The following is a 19908-nucleotide window of genomic DNA, read 5'->3' as shown; positions in this document are numbered from 1 at the left end:
CACTTGCACATGATCATGGCATAAATGATTCACTGGAAACATCTTTTTTCAGCTATGTTCTCATGACATTATCTTCATATTAGTCACCCATAACTGAGACAGCCTTAGCTGAAATGACATTTTCTCTTGTATCAAGTGCAGCTCCAGTATGTATATATAGAAGACTGTGCCAGCCTTTAACTTGAAGGAAACCAGAGGTTTGCAGTGACTTTAAATATTATCTGCAAGTTTCCCAGCAATGGAGATAGCAAATTTATGCTGGGAGAGCTTTTTCCAACTCAAGGATGAGAGGAAAGCATTTCAGTTTAGAAAGGCCTTATGGCTGCAAATTATTAGGGTCGTATTAATGACCATTTGATCGCACAATTACGTATTTTATTTGATGCTGATAAAATCTTTAGAACTATTAAATCATCTGTATGAAATCAATGTTTGTGAGAAAGCTATGGAATGTTTTGGGGAAAAACTGGTGTAAGCAGAAATATTTAAAATTACAAGCCCTGTAGGCAGGTATTTCAATCGCAAGTCTAAATATGCTCTTAAAAAGTTTATTTTTGAAAGTTTCTTGTATTTCTTAACAGTCCTTGGCCTACTGAGAACTCAACTCAGCCGGATCAATGAGATCTTAGTCACAGATCTATTTCGGGCTGCAGGCTAAGCAAAAACACTTTATAACATTATCCTATGTTAAAGGTTAATAATGATGATGCTTCATATACAGGTAGTCCTCAACTTATGACTACAATTGAGCCTAAAATTTATGTTGCTAAGTGAGAAATTTGTTAAATGAGTTTTGCCCCATTTTACAACTTTCCTCGCCAAACTTGTTAAGTGAATCACTGAAGTTCTTAAAACTAGTAACACATTTGTTAGGCTTCACTTGCCGGAAGGTTGCAAAAGGGGATCACATGACTCTGGGACACTACAACAACCATAAAAGTGAGTCAGTTGTCAAGATCTGAATGTAAATCATGTGACCATGCTGCTGTAACAGTTGTGTCAAAAACTGTCATAAGCCACTTTTCTCAGTGCTGTTGTAACTTTGAATGGTCACTAAAAATTGTTGTAAGTCGAGGACTACCTGAACTTTATCAAAAGGAGGGATTGTTTTCCATGGCTGTTTTCCACCCTGAATTGTCCTCCTCCAAGTGGAGAATCTATAAGTCAATTAAGATACTCAGCTTTGCCTCGGAAAACTGATGCTACAATGCATTTTTCAGGGGCCACACACGTTTTTTGAGAAGCCACCAATGGAGCTCGGAAAAGCTTGGAAGAAAACAAGCTTAGGCAGACCGCCGTGGCTTTGAGGGGTGGGGAAAGCGTATCTCCCCCGCCCCGCACAGGCTTCTCCTGCTCGTTCGGGGTTTACCTGCAGCTTCCGCTCCCTTCCAAGGTTCCTCTCACCCTACAAGAGGGGGAAACGCAGAGGCGTCCAGCGATAGCTAACTAGGAAGTAGTAGGGGAAGCGGCAGGGTCCGAAAGGGAAACGGCGGGCCAACCACAGGTGCCAAAGCCCTCCAGCTCGCCGCGGCTTGGCCGACCCAATGGCTTCTCCCGCCATCGCTCTGCCCGAAGGTAAAAAACTCGCTATGCCTCAGTCTTCGGCAACGGGCGGCCGCGCCTCAGTGCAGAGAGGCACGAGAGCGGTGGGCTGCGCACCCTTCGCGGACGAGGACCACGGGCACCGGAAGGAGGGCCGGGCAGAGCAAGGGAGGCGGGACCCTGGAGTGGCCTTTGCAGTGCGGCGGGGGCAGGGGAAGGGGGCTGGGCGGATTCTCTGGGTGGACAATGATCCTCCCACCGGCTGCGTGGAGATAGCTGCTCTTCGTTGGCGGGATTCTGCCAAAGGCGAGCAGCTCTCTGCCTCTCATATTATTAGTATGAATTAATATTTGCATTGCTACTTTACTATTTTTGGCAAAGGCAGCGTTCCTCTTAGATGAAAGTCTTTGTCCCCTGACTTGTCCGATTTGAAATTCTGTTCCTCGAAATTACCCCCCGCGTACTATAGTGAGAGAGGCACCCGAATTCGGTTTTGAAAGCGTCTCAGTGGTCTTCATATTTTGGGCTTTGTACTGAGAATGACTTTTGAGTTGTTTTTTTAAGTCTTTTTTTTTTTTGGAGCACTTCATATTCTCAAAGTCTGATGAATCATTCACTCAAGTGCTAAATAAATTAAGCCCTGCAGCATCCCTCTGATGTGTAGCAAAATTGTTATAAAAGTTTGCCTTATGTTATAACTTTTGTTAATTCAACTTTATATCCTTCAGCAGGAAAAAAAAATCTACCAGTCTCTGGGAGAATTTTTGATTATAAAAGCTTTAAAGTGTCAAAAAAGAGGATATTATAATTTGCACTTTTTAAGGAGGAGATTCCAATATTTAATCTAGGATAACTGACTCCCTTTTTATAGAACTTGTTGAAAATTGAAATACTGAAATGTGAATGAACAACTTAAATAGTTTCAAGATGTTTTATGCTGATTTTTATATATTCAAATAGTTTAAAAGGTTGATGTAAATTAAAACCATTTGTGAAATAAAAACTAATAAAAATATTTCCTGTTTTTTATTTAATATGGCTCCTAGACTATTGTTTATTGAGCAAAATTGTTATATTTGAACTGACAGATGATCATCTGTCATGAACCTATGCAAGAACATGCAAGAGCGAGTCATTTTCTTTAGAATTGTTCACTCAGTTGGGATAAACCAGAAGCGAATCCCTGTTGTGGGGTTTGCAGCAAACTGAGTATGTAATTATTAGGCAATTAAAGCACAGATAAATAAATATCTCTAAAATGTTGATGACTGTAAACTTAATAACATTTTTTTGGCTTGTTTCCGGCAGATCAAGCAATTAAAGAACCAGTAGAAGACACTGACCCTAGCACTTTATCCTCAGAAAATGTAAGTACTGTCGTTTTGTGAATGTGTTGTAGTGGCTATTTTCCCAGCTAAGTGATTCTACCTAATTGACCTTGACTAAGTTTGAAAAGCTTAAGCAAAGTGGTTAACATTTGGATGAGGGTTACCAGAAAATGCAAGGATTGTGGACTACAATGTGAAGTTGAACAAACATCCTACTAGAAGGCATTGGCAACATTTTTTATGTTGCAAATAAAACTATATAGATATATCCATGAAGCTATTAGAAGCTGAGACTGATTCAAAGGAAACATTACTTCTACTAGGTCATTAATTTACTTATTTTACTTGTTGGTTTCTATTATTGTACATAGTATTTCATACTCAGTATGAAAAGCTCAGTAATTAAGATGTGACAAGATACAGGCTCTGAAATAAGTTTAGTAACACGACCACCCAATCATTTCCTTTGAGATCTTCCCAATAGTTAATTAGTTTGCCACACAAATAGCACCTCTCTACTGCATAAAATGCTGTAGAAGAGAATATTTAGTTACTTCTGAATTTCAGACTTCTAAAAACTATAGAATTCTGTCTGTTTTTTTAATAATAAGAAAGTGTTGTAATGGGAAGTTAATGCCTGTTTCATCCAGTTACATAGGTCTCTATAAAGAATGAGTGATGCTAGTGCACTCTTCTTTTATTCAACAATCACCTATTTTTTGATGAAACTACTTGAAATGGTAACAACTAGAAACAAAGTAGTATGTATGTGTTAATCTCTGTAATCAAGAAGGAAAATGACTATAACTAATCAATGATTCATACTTAGATAGTTCTGTTGATTCAGAGATAGGCAAATGGGTATTCCCTTTCCATTGGTTTGTGTGGATAAAAAAGAGTTGTAACCCGAAAACTCAATGGTGAGTAATGCAGTTGGAGTCATTATACAACTGCATTATCCAAGATTTGTTTGAGAACCTCTGTAGTGGTTTTATTATTTGTATTTTTATTATAGTGTCATGAATCTTGAATGAAGTTGGTCCTCAAGAATCATTCCCTTTAAAAGTATTTGCTTCAAAATCTTATAGGGATGAAAGGGTTAGAAACCATTCAGTGAAAGGATTCTGAGTCAAATTATAGAAGGAGAATTTGGTGTGAGATTGCCATCTTTACCGGCAGACCCATCTCACGTTTTTCATAATTTCTGCTAAATTTTCAGATAAGGGGCTTGATAAATTTTTATTGGTTCCTTATTCCTGCTTGGGACTGGATAAATACTGCATGGGGATTGTTGAATACTTGGCAAGTTCAGTGAACAGCTGAGAGAGACTATTTGACTTGGAAGGTTACAAATTCAGCAGAACAAAGAACTTAATAGGTCAAAATAATTGGTGTTTCAAAATGTATCTAAAATAATTGTATAAAAATATGCTTCTTTTCTACAGATAGAAAAGTATCCTGTCCAAGATACAGAATTACCCAAAGGTAAAAATAGAAAATAACAATGACTGCAGTTCTTATTTTGTAAAAAAAATATTGTAATATGCAACTTGATTAGATAGGGTCAGTGGTTGGTTTCCAATTTTTTTCCTGCCTTTGAGCTGCAGGGCTCAGAGACCAACCTCTGTCGGAATGCTGGTGAACGGGGCTAAAAAACAAAGGAATATTGGAGAGGTAAGGCGGGTGCAGGTGAGCAAGGCCAGTCAGAGGTGGTATTTGTCGGTTCTCCGAACTAGTCAAAATTTCTGTTACTGGTATGCCAGAACCAGTCTGAACTGACTGAATACCACCTCTGGATAGGGCACAATAGTGAATCTTACTGTATGTCATAGACTTCATAATTTTCTAAAACTGACTCCATATATATATGCTGAAATTCCCAGCTTTTATTAATTCTGAGACCTTCAAAATCTTCCAAGGCCAAGAAGCCACCAATTAAGAAAATATCTTATGGTTTTCACTCCATCGTTCATTTTCACCTTAGTAGCTCAATTCCATCACCATAGATATAGTTTGGTCTCATGGTTAAGGCACTAGGCTAGAAACCAGGAGATTGTGAATTCTAGTCCTGCCTTAGATATAAAAGATGGCTGGGTGACCTTGGTCTCTCTCTTTCTCTCAGCCCAACTCACCTCAGAGGGTTGTTATTAAGGAGAAAATAGCAGGAGGAAGTAGTATTCTATCCAGGTCCATCTTCCAGTTTTGATACCACTCATTGGAGGTGGTGAGCCAAGCTTGTTTGAAGTTCAGTATCAACATTCCATCTCATCTTCTCCCCGCTCAGAACAAGCAACCTTAATCACAGTGCACCTGAATGTAGGCAATTAATACACTGCATTGATGTTAGAAAACAAATTTCATTTTATTGCAATTATCCATGTCATTAGATATGGGGATTATTCACTCAAAGGATATGGATAATCTAACATTCCATTTGATGCTTGCAGATGCTTAGGCTCCTAATTTATTTATTTACAAAGATTTTTTAAAAGCCTGGTTCCAAATTACTCTGGATACTGATTTATCATACCTGTCTTGTCATTTCTATTTTTAATCTGCAAAGGGCACACAGCATTGGTTAATTTCTATTCCATAGATGTTGTACAGTATAGATAACTGATGGAAGAAACTACACATTTTATTTAAGCATTCAACTATAAAGCCATTTCAGTCCAAGTAAAGAAAAAAAAACTTGTGGATCCTGAGGGAAAGAAATCCGATATAGAGAACCACACTACCTATTCCAGCAGCCTTCTTTTTGGCACTACATCCTTTAGGCTTATCTAGCTAACATCATTGTCAATAATCTTACTGTTCTGTCATTTCCCACAACTATTTTCTTCTGAAATTTATATTCTCTCCAAGAGGCAGGTCAATACTATGAAATACCAAGCCAACAGCAAGACAATTAATGGTTGTCTTTCTTGTACTTAGCTTGCTGAAGTCTGTTAGTCTTTCTCATGAAAAATTTCTCAGAACATTATGAATTGTATTGAAAACCCTCTCTTTGAAGGGTGGGCTTCATCAGTGGACAGATGGATAACAGCAGCAGCAAGATTAAAGTAATTTCAGTCTGTGCTCAAAAGGATCATCCTTAATCCAGGACTTGCTCCTCTCAAAGTCTTTCATATTATACACCTTATATAAGAGATAACCAGACTGCACAGGTGATAACTGACCAAAATCTAATAAAAGGTGCCAAGATGATAATCAGACAATTTTTGAAAATATTGTTCTTTCTCCTAAGCTCATGATGTTTTATTTGTGATGTTTACTACTGTATACATTTGTCAGTTTAGGAAAACACAACAATCCTATGAATTTCTGTATATGATCATAGGGCATACTGTATATATTATACCACTGAGTTCAACACTCAGCTACAAGTGGGAATAATTCACTTATCCCTCATTTTCTCTGTGTGGTGCTTGGAATTTCAGGAATTCATACTCAAAGGAGCAATTATCGTGTTCCTGACAGATATTTCTTCCCTGAGAAGAAAGATAAAGGGGGTTAACCTGCCTTGGATCTCTACAACCGAAAGTTGTTTATTAGGGCTAAGATGTTTTATAAAGTCACTGGGGAAGTTTTACCTCTACTTCTTTGAGGATTAAAATATATTATTTTACATCTCCATCAGATGAATTCTTATACTTTGCAATATTTGGAATTCTCCACTGAATACTATTTTTTGCATCATGAATCTATCCTAAGCGTATGGCAGTACTGGTAGTTTTCTGCAAATATCCCACATCCTTGTGATTTAAACTCACTTCATCTTTCATGGCCATGTATCCCAGACTTTTGTTTTATTTCAGAAGTTGGGCCTTTTGGTGATTTTTTGCAAGTTGTGAATGTAATTTATACGTTCATGCAATTGTTTCGCCCTTAGGGATCTACTTAAGGTATTAAGTTTCCAATAATCTTAAATATCCAGCTATTGAAATTGAGGGAATAGATAGGAATACTGATGGCATGCTTTCTGCTCAAAGCAGTTGTCTGCACTTCTGGAGGATTCTGTTCTGAGTCTGTCCACAACAACATTTACTAGTGTCTACTTTCTCTGACATCCAGCACAGAAGAATTTTTGGGAACCAAGAATTAGCTGGGAGCCAGAGGATTGCACATGGATCACCTGTTTTTTTATTTCATTCTGATACCGAAAGTGTCTACAGGAGGCTAGGAGACCCTATCAAAGCAGGAATCAATATAGTGTGAAGCAGAAGGAATATCATCCGTCACTTCATACAATTGTGGAACTACTTTATGTCCAGACATACAGCACAAAATTTAGTTGTAATATTTTAGATATGGTCCTTGCTAATTCAACCCATCTTACTCTAAAAATATAGGTGGTATCCAAAATCAATCAATAAACAACCAAAGAACTGCAAGAGAGAGATAATTATTTTGAAGAAATTTCCATTGTATATATATGAATGTTTATTCTGATAAAGCAGTATTCTCTAAGGTTTTTAAATATTTTGTTTTTGTAACAATTGTCATTGTAACATATTTATTACATGTACTAGAAGGTAAACTTAAGATCATTACTATGGAAAAGAAGATCTAGTTCTGTCTTCTCCAGTGTTATCATGTAGATGTGCAGACTGTATTCAGGAAGTTACAGTCCAATCCTAGAGGTCTACATTAGCTTTCCCTGAACTGGGCATTTCCAGATCTTTGGACTTAAAGCTCTCAAAATTGACACCATAACAATTTTTAGACATCTTGGAGTAAATCCCAACTGTGGCAAGTTTGAGGAAGATTGATCTTTATAAGATTTGTCTCATCAGCAGTTTATTTTTCCTCTTTTTCCTCTTTCCCCTCTTTCTCTTCTCTTTCTGCTATACTTAGACCTGAAATTGCTCTGGATTTAACTATTGTATATGGACACACCCAGGCAATTTAAAAGATCTGGCTTTGTTCTTGTACCTGTTAGTGATAACTAGATATTCAGGAATGAAGCCAGTGGAATGTTACATGACATTTCAGATAAATGTTATCATTAATAATTATTGCAACTCATATAGAAGCCAGTTGTAAAATGTAATTGGTTGGTGACTAGTAGGCAAGTGTGACATACTGAATAGTTTGGGAGAGGGATATATGGTATTTTATATCAGGGGAAAGACGATTAGCACAATGGAGATTAGCAATTTCTTATTTATTCTGTACAAACACGGGGCTTTCATTCATTACATCCTTTCTGGAAGCCAATTGGTTGATAATGTGCCCACAGGTTAGTTCCTTCTGTAATCTTAGGTATGTAGAATTTTAGGCAAGTCATCACTGGTTATGCTAAATTTTATGAATGGAACAGTATGCCTGTATTACAGCTTTCTTTCTTGCCCTGATACATTACTTGAATTGGCACTGTAATCTTTCTGAATTACAGAACCTTTTTAGAAATATTTTGATCAAGAGATCCAAACCTGACTAACATTGAAGAATATTTGCCTTGTAGATGAAGAATATCAAACAGAAAAAGTGACTTTGGAAATTTCATCCATTAACATTACAAGCTTAACATCAGATTCTGGCTTGTTACACCAGGTAATTGAAATGTTATTAATGCTATATTTGTCTATATTATTTGTTGTTATTTTTCAACATTAAGACTTTTCAGTATTGTTCCCCAGTTTACTCTAAGTCAGTGCGGAAAGTTTTATTTCAGACTGAAGTACAATATAGAAAGAGGAGAGAAGACACAACGAAAAAAATCCTGAATTTTAGATACTCTTTGCCTTCAGCGAAGGAAAGGCATACTACAATTTGGCACTTTGTTATCTTTAAACCATCTACTTCATGTAGAATCTGCCTGATCTATACTATTAAATAAATAAAGGATGCCCTGAGTATCCACCCTGAAAGAAAACAGGAGGAGGCTGGGATTCAAGATAGATTTTCTCATAATAAATCCTCCCTCTGAAATGGCTTGCCCCAAAGTTAGGTGTGCACCTATCAAATGATAGATGACAAGAAAACAGTCTTTAAGAGAGAGTTCAGACTTACATGATGGCAACTGCAGGGTTTTTAAAATAGTTTTTGTTTTGTTTATTATTTCTTGATTTTATTGCTGGATTTTCTTATTGTATTGATGAGTTATTCCATATGTTGTAAACTGTCCTGAACAGGAAGAATAGATAAGAGTAGATGATATTTTAGTAAATAAATATCTAGAGAGGGCCCTAATTAAGAACTTAAGAGGTAGGTGATTCACATTACAATGTAGCAAGAAATCCTTGAGGAAATGCAAACCTAAGTATGAAAATTTTGCACACAAGTTGTCCACGGAAAATAATTACAGCCCACAAATTTCTTGCAGCATTGGCAACTTATTGACCACATTCATACAACTCCATATGCCACAGGATAATTGAAACAACAATCTGTTGTTAAAACCACAATTGTGTGGGTTCAACATTTTGCCCCAAGCCAAAGGCAATCAACATAGTACAGCTTAGCACTAGAAAGGAACCAAGCTGCTTTGATTCCTAGTTATTTTACTTAACACCTTTTGGGCTGTATTTTGAGCATTGCAAATTCTTATTCTAGCTGCAACCTCTTCTTTCTTTTCCCTTAAGTAGTGAAATAGACGTGCAGAATCCATATTCTGCCTTTAGGCAATACTGGATTTTCTTACTTTCCCTCACATGTGAGACAAATTTGTAGTTTTGTCTGGTCTTGCAATTTATTAAGAGGCATTTCTTTAACAAAATTGTTAAATGTAATTGCTTTATAGTTAATAATAATTCAATACAATTGTATCTTGGATGGTGTGTACTATCCAAAAACAGACGGTAATTTGATTTTGTTTGTCAAATGGTTTTTTTATCAAACTGAATAAAAATTAAGAAAAATTTGGATGCCTCTGATAAAAATTATAATTCTAAGACAAATAGAAACTTTATTTTTACAAGTATTGCTTAGTTTAGTTACCTTTGCAATCTGTGCATAGTGAACAAGTTGCAGTGTAGGATTTTTCCCCCTGGAAACATCAGGATTATTGAAATCATCTAATAGTTTCTCTTGCGTGTGCATGAAGTAATACTGTTTAAGTCTTAACACTGAAAATAAAATGAATATATTGCAGTGTTACCTCTGTATTATATTCCTGCTTCTATAACTTGTGTTATTGCCTCTTCTCTATTTTCCTGATACCCCCTCTTTAATTCTGCCCCTCTATTTCCATATTTCACACTATAATGTTGCCAGATGAATGATTCTCAGATTGACAAATCCTAATTTCCCCAGCAGCCTTGCCAGGTGGGGGCTCACAATGCCCTTTTAACCTCCCTCTCATCAAATTATTCTCTCCTTTCCCCTTCCTGTGTTAACTTTCCCAACTGTATCATCACTACAGTTCTAATTCAATATTATGCTTAAATCTAGATAATCTATACTTTTTATCTATTGAAGTCTCAAGTAAATAAGCTCTTTACTTTGCTTTAATTGTATTTTTCACATATTTTAGATTTTGTCAATGGCCATGCTCATTTTGGGTTCTTGTCTCACTCAGTTTTGAGGTAAAGATCTAATCCAGGGCTGTCAAACTCGCCGCCTGTCAGCCGGATGCATCACACACTGGTCACGCCCAGTCCCAGTTTAGTGAAGGGGAAAAAGTCGCAATATATCACATGATGATGCTGTGACAATGTGAGTTTGACACCCCTGCTCTAATCAGTGGAATTACTTGCCTCCAGAAGTTATGGGTACTCCTACACTGGAGGTTTTAAAGAAGAGATGGGACAACCATTTAACTGTAATGGCATACGGTTTCCTGCCTGAGCAGGGGTTGAATTAGAAGGTCCCTTCAAAATCAGTTATTCCGTTATTTTATATGCCATTTAAAGACTGGAGTGGATGGGGACATTTATAATTATTATAATTATTTGTAGACCCGATACATATATATTATTTTTTGATGTATCTTTCAGCATTCAGCTGCGATGGATTTTTTTTTAATGTTTAATGTTAGAATCACAAGATATTTTTTCTCTGTTGTCAGTATTATATGTTTGTTAATCTGTTTTTTTTTCTTTTTCTGTTTTGTATTTTAACTTTGGTGATAAAAAAGAAAGAAAATTAAAAACACATGCCATTGAAAGACTGATGTGGCCCTCATTTTGACTAACTTGGCAACCTGCTTTGCTTGAGCTAAAAGAAGTCACCTAAGGTTAAGCAGTACTGATGAAAATAAAAAGAAAAGATGTAACACAAAGAAAAAAGAAGGAAAAACCATGTATAATATTTCAGGTATAAAGTATGCACTATTTAGCCTAACTGGTACTGCAGAAACATTACACTTGGTGCAGTTAAACATGGTGTGTAAACGGTTTTAAGTTGAAGGTGTTGGGTTTCTCCCTACCTCATCTCCAAATTGTGATCAAGCTCAAAAGGCAGATTAGGCATTGTATACATGGTTGTCATGGCCTTGCCACATAAATTATCTATGTGGCTTCTTTGGAATGGATGTACTAATGCAGTTAAGTATAGGTAAGTAAAGGTGTCTGGTTACAGCATATTATATAACTGCATAGTTTACCTGTATTTGCATGTACAGTTTATGATCTATTCCAGAGTGCTCTGTGATACTCTCAGGTGAATGACGCTATGCAAAAGCCAACTGTACTTTACTGAAAATATCTCAAGGGAAAACCCCCACCTGCTTTCATCTTTAAAGCTGCAATAAGAGCGGGCGGGAGGGCGGGTGGGGGGGAGGGAAATCTCTTCATCTAAGCTTGTTGGTTTTTTGTAATAGCAAAAGCATCTGCTGCAGATTTTTCAAGTCTATCTTACCATGATAAAATCCTCCTGAACTCAGGAATTAAGTTGACTCTCTTTTATGATAATCTTCCTCTATAGAAATACAGTTTCTTCAAAGTATTTAGGTTTTTTTTAATGGTTTGACCTTTCCAAAGCTTGAGAGATATTCATGACATGTTTTTCTAGATTCAAAGTGCATAATTTGTTGAATTCAATTCATATCATGACATTAATGCAAGGCTGTATTTGTTTGTAGCCAGAAGAAGATGACGACACTCAAAGTTGTGCTGGTGATTCACCTACAGGTAACATTCTGCACATTTTCAAAATGTATTTACTGCCTGATTCCAGCTTTTTTTTTTTATTCTAAGTAGGATGCTTGGAATTATTACTGTAGAAAGAAATAGTCTTTCATTACAATGGTTGACAAGATGGATCCTTTTATCACAACATCTCTGTGCTCTGATGATATAGGGAAATGATTTTAAGAGCAGGCTTGATGATTGCATGATAATGAGGAAATTATCTTGTAAAGTCCATATGCACAAAATTGAGATTGGATGACAATATGAGGAGAACTCATTCCTAGGAAAATTGCAACCTTAAGAAAGTTTGGTATTATTGTACTTCGTTTCTAGGTGGGTACCCAGAAGCTTACTTAGCTTCTTAGAAGAATAGTTGATTAGACTTAGAAGGATACTTCATGTGCACGAGGCCAAATAGGGCCCCCAAAAGCCATCTGGTCTCTGGAACAGTTCCTGAAGTTGTCATGAAACTGTTCAATATCTAAAATTGAACTGTATTTGCATGCACAGTTTATTGTATACTACTCCAGAGTGTGTTGTGAAACTCTCAGGTGAATTTAGCTATCTAAAAGCCAACTACAGTTTACTAAAAACATCTCAAGGGAAACTGATCTAAAATTTAATGAGACAGAAGATGACTTTAAAAAAAAAAGATTAAGTAATCAGATTAAGTAGATGTAATTTATTTAATTTAGTTCTCATTAAATGAATTTACATATATACTCCACTATTCCCTTTTGGTTAAGCAACATTATGCAAAATACAGCAAAAGAATGCAAAGTAGCAACTAAAGGTAAGAATTGAAAGAGATAACAAAAACAAAAAACTCCTAACTATATGCATTTACATCACCACTATTTTACCTCACCATATTTTTGCATGCTACAATCTTTGATTTAATGACAGTCTTCAATCACAATTATATATCATGTTGTATCACATCATACATAATTTTTCCTTCTTTAAACTTTTCATTTGTCTGCTTTTGAGGATGTTTTTTCAACTTAGCCCCTGTTCTTTGTCTCTATATAATCAAACCATCTCTGTAGTTTCTTTCATGCCAGTCAATCATTTTTATATACAGTACACATTCATTCAGTTTCCTTTTTTTGTGTGATTCTATTCTTGTTTAACCTATACACTTCTTAAATATCTCATTCCCATTGCATTCAATTTTTGTGTCTTTGCCTTGTTCTCAATTCCATATACAGTCACATATCCTGCTGTGTGAGGAAATTATAGTAGCATCTAGCCAAGTTGGCCCGGATGCAGTTTTCACACATACATTTATCAATTTGCACACTGCTCCATAATCTAATTACAGTATTTTAACATATCTCCAGTTATACCATCTATACCTACAGTCTTACAGTTTTTCAACATTTTCATTGTATTGATGGCTCCTCATTATTTTTCAATTTATATTCAATTTAAATGTATAGCATTCATTTTAATCTACAACACACCAATACAAATCTCTAAAGAAATCATTCCAGCATTCCCTTGCTTCACTTTAATTCCAAGTCATTTCATCATTTTTATTCTTAGTTCCATTCACTCTGCTTCTTATTATCAAAATCCCCTTGCATTTTCTTTGATATCATAACTGTTTCTTGCATTCTTTAACTACATTCTTTGTAATTTCCTTTTTCTTTATGTACATATAATACCTTTCACACTCATTTTTGCATGTCATTTTGTTACATGATTCACAGCTTTTTTACATATTTGATCCAACAAGCCTCCTTGTTCATACTTCTATTATAATTCATCTTATAATTTGTCCTGTACAGTATTCTCTAAATTCCTCCATTCATTCATATCAACTTATGGAATACAGTAATATCTTCTTCTGGATACCTTTTCTCCTACTTTCAGACAGACATACCAGTCTATGTACTGTAATACTAGTTTGCAGTAGTAAAATAAAAATATTTTTATGTTATGTCTCCTCTTGGAAATTCAAACGAACAAACACAAGGCAGCCGTTTCACAATCAAATCAAACTGAAGGAAAATAACAAGATAACGGCTGGCAGAAACTGTCAGGACTCCCCTTCAAAATTCAAACAAACAGAGATCTCTTTGCAGTACGTCCTCATTCAAAATAGTCATTTTGTTTCTGGTGAAAGGCACCAGCTCAGCTGTGTCCTTTTATACCCATTAAGGCAATGTGCTAATTAACTGGCTTGCCCTTCAGATTAACGTTTCCTGGTTCTGACGTCAATCCACGATCTAACAGTCATCAGATTCAAAACTCCTAACAGGACCGATCCTTCCAATCACAACACTATCCCCCACCGCAGGGCCCTTCCCCCGAGTCTGATGATTAACTTGACGATGTTTCGTTGACAACCCCACTCTGTCTCCCACAGCCAATGGAGGTGTCGCTCGTTCCAATTGTCTCAGGTGGTCTACACATTGGAGACTTGGAAAAGAAATACCGTTCTGCGACCAAGCCACCAACGGATTGTGCAAACGCAACCAGGACATTCCGAGCACCAAAGGGAGATGAAGGTTCGAGGTGATATAAAAACTTATCGCCTCCTCATGATCCCCAATGATCATACGCACTGGCTGGGTGGCAAAACGAATGGGCCCAGACTTGAGCTCACGCCCATCCACGGTTTCCACCTTAATGGGTGGATGTACAGCAACCAATGGGATCCCATAGTGCTTAGCAAAAGCTCGGTCCATAAAGCTGGTTGTAGCCCCTGAGTCCACCAACGCAACAGCGGGAATTCCCTCCTTCTGTGACTGTAGAAAAATTCGAGTGTCCAAAAGTAAATGCCGAGGAGGGCCAGGATTTACTTCAGCAATTTGAGGTGGGGATGTGAAATGTGTCCGACCTAGGGTTTCCTTAAGATCAGGTCTACCCTGTTTTCCTGACGAGACAAGAGTGGTTTCAGGTAAGGATCTGCGGGTCCCTCTCCGTTTGCAGGAATTAACAAAATGTCCCAGACCCCCGCAATAAAGGCACAAGCCTTCCTGGAACCTTCTCGAACGTTCTCGCACCGTTAAGCGAGGGCGGAGCGCGCCTAACTCCATCGGCTCCTCAGCATTAACCGTGGGTTGGAAAACTCTCGGTGGCGTGGGTTGTGCACGAGAAAACGAAGATGGTTCCATACCGAGCCGTTTGCGTCCACGTTGCTGTAAACGAGCTTCAATTCGTAAGCACTGAACTATCAATGCATCCAAAATTAAAGCCCTCTCTGCATGGACCAGCTCATCTTTGATGGCATCAGACAAGCCTTCCTGGAATGCAGCCATATGAGCCGGTTCGTTCCAGTTGGAATCTAAACACAGCAAACGAAATTCTGCAACGTAATCCTGCAGGGAACGTTTCCCCTGAGTAATGTCCCGTAACCGTCTGTCCACAGTTTGTATCTTAATTGGGTTCTCAAACATCACTCTCATTTGTTGAAGAAAACCCTGGAAATCATTCAACAACGGGCTATCTTGAACTAACAAGGGAGTAGCCCAATTAGCAGCCTGCCCAGATAAAAGACTAAGAATGAATCCTGTCTTGGCCCGATCATTTGGAAAGTTTTCAGGCCTCAAGGACATAAATAATTGACACTGCCCCAGAAATGCCGGAAACATGTCCATTTGCCCAGAAAATTTCTCCGGCATGGATACTGGGCTTTTCCTCACAGGAGGGGCAGGGGGAACAGCAGCAGGGCTTGGTAAGCTGGAAACATAATTCAGCAATTGTGTTACCTGATTCTGAAGCGTCACATTGCTTTGCAGTAGCTGATTAATTTGTTGTTGCTGCTGCTCTACCAAACGCTGCAGTTGATTTAAATCCATCTTGCTTGAAAGATGGTTTGTTTAGGCCAGAAACAATAATGTTATGTCTCCTCTTGGAAATTCAAACGAACAAACACAAAGCAGCCGTTTCACAATCAAATCAAACTGAAGGAAAATAACAAGATAACGGCTGGCAGAAACTGTCAGGACTCCCCTTCAAAATTCAAACAAACAGAGATCTCTTTGCAGTAACGTCCTCATTCAAAATAGTCATTTTGTTTCTGGCGAAAGGCACCAGCTCAGCTGTGTCCTTTTATACCCATTAAGGCAACGTGCTAATTAACTGGCTTGCCCTTCAGATTAACGTTTCCTGGTTCTGACGTCAATCCACGATCTAACAGTCATCAGATTCAAAACTCCTAACAGGACCGATCCTTCCAATCACAACATTTTTATATATAGTTTTTTACCTCCTTGCAAACCTCCATATTCCACTCTCCAAGTTGAGATCATCTTCATTGAAATCAGTCATATTTTCTCCTTTCCTTAGTTTCACTGGCATACCATATATTTTTTTCTTTCTTTCATTGTATCTGTTAAGTCATATTTATGACTGTTTACTCCTCTTATACTGGTATTTCAAATTACAATACAGATAGTCCTTGACTTACAACCGCAAGATTCTGTTGCTAAAAGAGACATTTGTTAAGTGGGCTTTGCCCCATTTTACAATCTTTCTTGCCACAGTTGTTAAGAGAATCACTGCAGTTGTTAAGTTAGTAACACATTTGTTAAATGAATCCAGTTTCCTCATTGACTTTGCTTGTCAGAAGGTCTCAAAAGGTGATTGCATGACCCTGGGTCCTTCAACCATCATAAATATGAACCAGTTATCAAGCATCTGAATTTTGATCACATGTCCATGGGGTGCTTCAACAGTCATAAGTGTGAAAAACAGTCATAAGTAACCATTTTAGTGCTGTTGTAACTTTTAATGGTCATTAAACAAATTGTTGTAAGTCGAGGACTACCTGTACCATGGTCATTGACAGATGAGCTCATGAAAATTGATCTCTACTGCTCATGCTTTGGTTGACTGAAGCTTTAATGTAATGCTTAGTAAAATAGACTACCAGCCTTACCTTTACCCATTGCTCTCAGTGGCACAACTTTCCAAAAGCCAAATATAAAGGACAGCTTGGGCCTGCCCTAAGTTGCACAGCTTTGCATTATAAAATAATCTTCGTGCTTTTTCATTTAGGTAGCTTCAGCAAAATAGTTAAAGCACATGCTTTACAGGTACATCATCCAGGGCCCAGCCTCTTAATAGTTTCAGTTTTCAAAACATCTTGTCCAAGAAACATTTCTCTTTGTAATCTTAGAAAGCCAGTCTTATGAGTACTGACAATATTGGTCTCAATATCTTACCCCGGGGGACAGTATTAAAGATATAAAATAAATCGTCATGATGTTTCTATGCAGGTGTTTCACATATCTATCTGCTCTTTGTGTAGTAAAGATCAGTGCCCTCTTTAGTTGGGGAGCACATAGTAACCAATGGTTCAGTGCAGATATAATGAGCCAATTTTATAATCAGAATATCATTTCAAATGGGAAACTGTAATTTAAGAAACAAGAATGATTTGCTTCAAATGGATATGCAACAAGAGGAAGGTAGAGAGAGGAAATGGGGAAATGAATTAGTCTAACTCATTATGAACGAGGCTTATTACATATGAAGCATGTAAAACAGTGGAATAACTCCCTAATATAATTGTAATTCTAGCTTTGAAGAAGTCATGTACAGAAAATGGCTCTTGCTCTCTGTGTACATCTCACCAGCCAACCATCGGTGATCTACTAAATGATGAGGACTTGCTGTATATGATGAGAATCAAATTGGATCCATCGCACCCGACAGTGAAAAACTGGAGAAACTTTGCAAGCAAATGGGGAATGACTTATGATGAGTTGTGTTTTCTGGAACAGAAACAACAGAGTCCCACCTTGGAATTTTTGTTACGGAACAGTGACAGAACTGTGGAGCAGCTGATTGATCTTTGTAAATTATATCAAAGAGTTGATATTGAAAAAATACTGCAGAAATGGGTGGAGAAGGAATGGCCAAAAAGAGGCCATGGGGCCTATCAGAAAAACATTTAAAGGAGAAAAATGACAATGTGGAAAACCAAGAATGGGGCTTGGTTGACTTTACTTCTGGTGTGCATAGGTCTTTTCTTTTCCTAGGGAAAGGACAGCATACTTAATTTTACAGCATAAATTGTACTTACCATTTGTAGTGATAGGGATGACCTTTAATTATGAATCAAGTCAATGTCTTTTACAGATGTCAAAGTCTACAGTACTCAGATTTTTGAAGCAATAAGAGAACAATGAAAATTATCAGCATGCTATATAGGATAGCTGCATAATAATTTACTTCTGTTTAGCAGTCTTTGTCCTGTATTTCTCTCTGACTGGAAATTGTATAGAAATTAAACATAGGAAGGAAAAGGGAGGTCCTCTTCAAGGAATAACCCATGCCTGTACCTGTCCATTTGGTCTTGTTCTACCCTTTTCCAGGTTGCCTTTGTTAATGAACAAACCAGCAGAAGATACTGCAAATCAGAACTAGGATAGTCTCATATGACATCATCTGAAAGGGAGAACCTTATACCCAAAGATATATATGAATAGTACAGAAATAAGCCATGTTTTTAATCATACACTGTAAAAATATAGCATCAGATGTTGGCATTGTTGGGCATCTTTCAGGAAGGCTAATTCTAGATATTTTGGCACCCTAACCAAAGTCATACTGTGGCATCACCTATGATTATATTTCTCTCCTGAATAGCCATGCTGATGCACAGAATGCGCTTTTCTGGATATAACTTTGATAAGTTGATAGTAATTGTTCAGTACCTTCCTATCAGACTTTTCCCTTGCTTTGGTAATATTAGTTTCCTGAGGTCTGTAGCTGTAATAATTATTTCTTTTTTGAAACTTGCAATGCCTGAATGGTGTGATGTTCACTACCACTCAACCGACTTTGTGCATAAGTATTGTTGAAATGTATAGAAAGAAATGGTTGTAATACAATGAGGAAAGATGCATTTTATACTCTATTGTGCATATAAATCTTTTCAATTCTGGTATGCCCTAAAATTTGGCACCCTAGGCAACAGCCAAAACAGGCAATTGCCAAACTTCTCTGGCTTGTTGCCACTTTCCTGCCATCTCTGAGTGATGAAAGTGAAGAATATACACAAACACACCCTTCCCAATGCAGACCGAAACCAAAGGGACAAGTATATAGATGGGAGCAACAGTAATTTTTAAAAATGGCGAAGCTAGATGGGGAGGAAAAACTTCTTGAAGGCATCTTTTCAAAGTTGACAAAATCTGGAGCTGACAAGGAATACCTAATCCATTTGTATATATGAATGCAGCTTCAGTGCCCCTATCATAATTTTAAAGCTGGAATAAAAATAGAATATAGATCAGATAAGTGGCAGATCAGCAAGTGTTTTTGGCTCCCAGTTTCATTCTTTCTCAGTCCATTGTGTTCCAGATGTGTTGGACTGTAGTGCTCATCTGCAAAGATGTTGGTCATTATAGCCCGACTTACCTGAAGGATGGCAGGTCAGGGAAGTTTATCATAGCAATAAACAAGGTTTCCCTTTTTCTAAACTAGGCTAAATGGTAACTAAAATGTAAACTTGTATTTGTGGATCCTTGCAGGAGATGGTGCTTCAGTCAAAGAGCATGTATTTGGCAACAATTTCTTTGTACCAAATTGATCTTAAAGCTCAAATTTAAGAAAATATAAAATAAAACCTCACAACTCTGAAACATATCTGTAACTTCATTTCAAATCCTTATTTAATCTGTTACACAATTAATTGTCAGCTTAATTTCAGTATCAAGATCTCTGACCAAGAAGTATATTCCCTTGATTTAAGACTGCATTTTAAAATTATCTATCATGTTAGGGATTATTCAAATCTTTTTTTCTTCTGATGTTTGCAACAATCTGTGTTTCAACTCATATAACAATAATAATAATCACACTAATTAAGTGTATTTGTGCTGTATTAAGCATCACATTTTAAGATAAATAGTATTCTGACCAGTGTGTACTTAAATCATAGAATTATCAAGATTCAATCCTTGATAGGTGCTTTTTTTCAGAGTATGCAGAATCTCTATCTG

At 37.1% G+C, this 19908-nt stretch overlaps 1 protein-coding gene across 1 annotated transcript; it reads left to right on the top strand.

Moving 5' to 3' along the window:
- The first annotated feature begins 1332 nt into the window (after positions 1 to 1332).
- EDARADD (EDAR associated via death domain) lies at positions 1333 to 18540 on the top strand. Its single transcript, XM_026705225.2, has 6 exons — positions 1333 to 1575; positions 2851 to 2909; positions 4316 to 4355; positions 8338 to 8426; positions 11896 to 11944; positions 17480 to 18540. Exons 1-6 carry the CDS (start codon positions 1545 to 1547, stop codon positions 17854 to 17856), a joined length of 645 nt encoding a protein of 214 aa, XP_026561010.1. The 5' UTR covers positions 1333 to 1544; the 3' UTR covers positions 17857 to 18540.
- The last annotated feature ends 1368 nt before the right edge of the window (positions 18541 to 19908 follow it).

The sequence above is a fragment of the Pseudonaja textilis genome, chromosome 1 (assembly GCF_049901715.1).
Source record: "Pseudonaja textilis isolate UNSWEBS1 chromosome 1, rPseTex1.2, whole genome shotgun sequence".
Taxonomy (NCBI): domain Eukaryota; kingdom Metazoa; phylum Chordata; class Lepidosauria; order Squamata; family Elapidae; genus Pseudonaja; species Pseudonaja textilis.
This window is presented reverse-complemented; position numbering and strand designations above follow the sequence as displayed.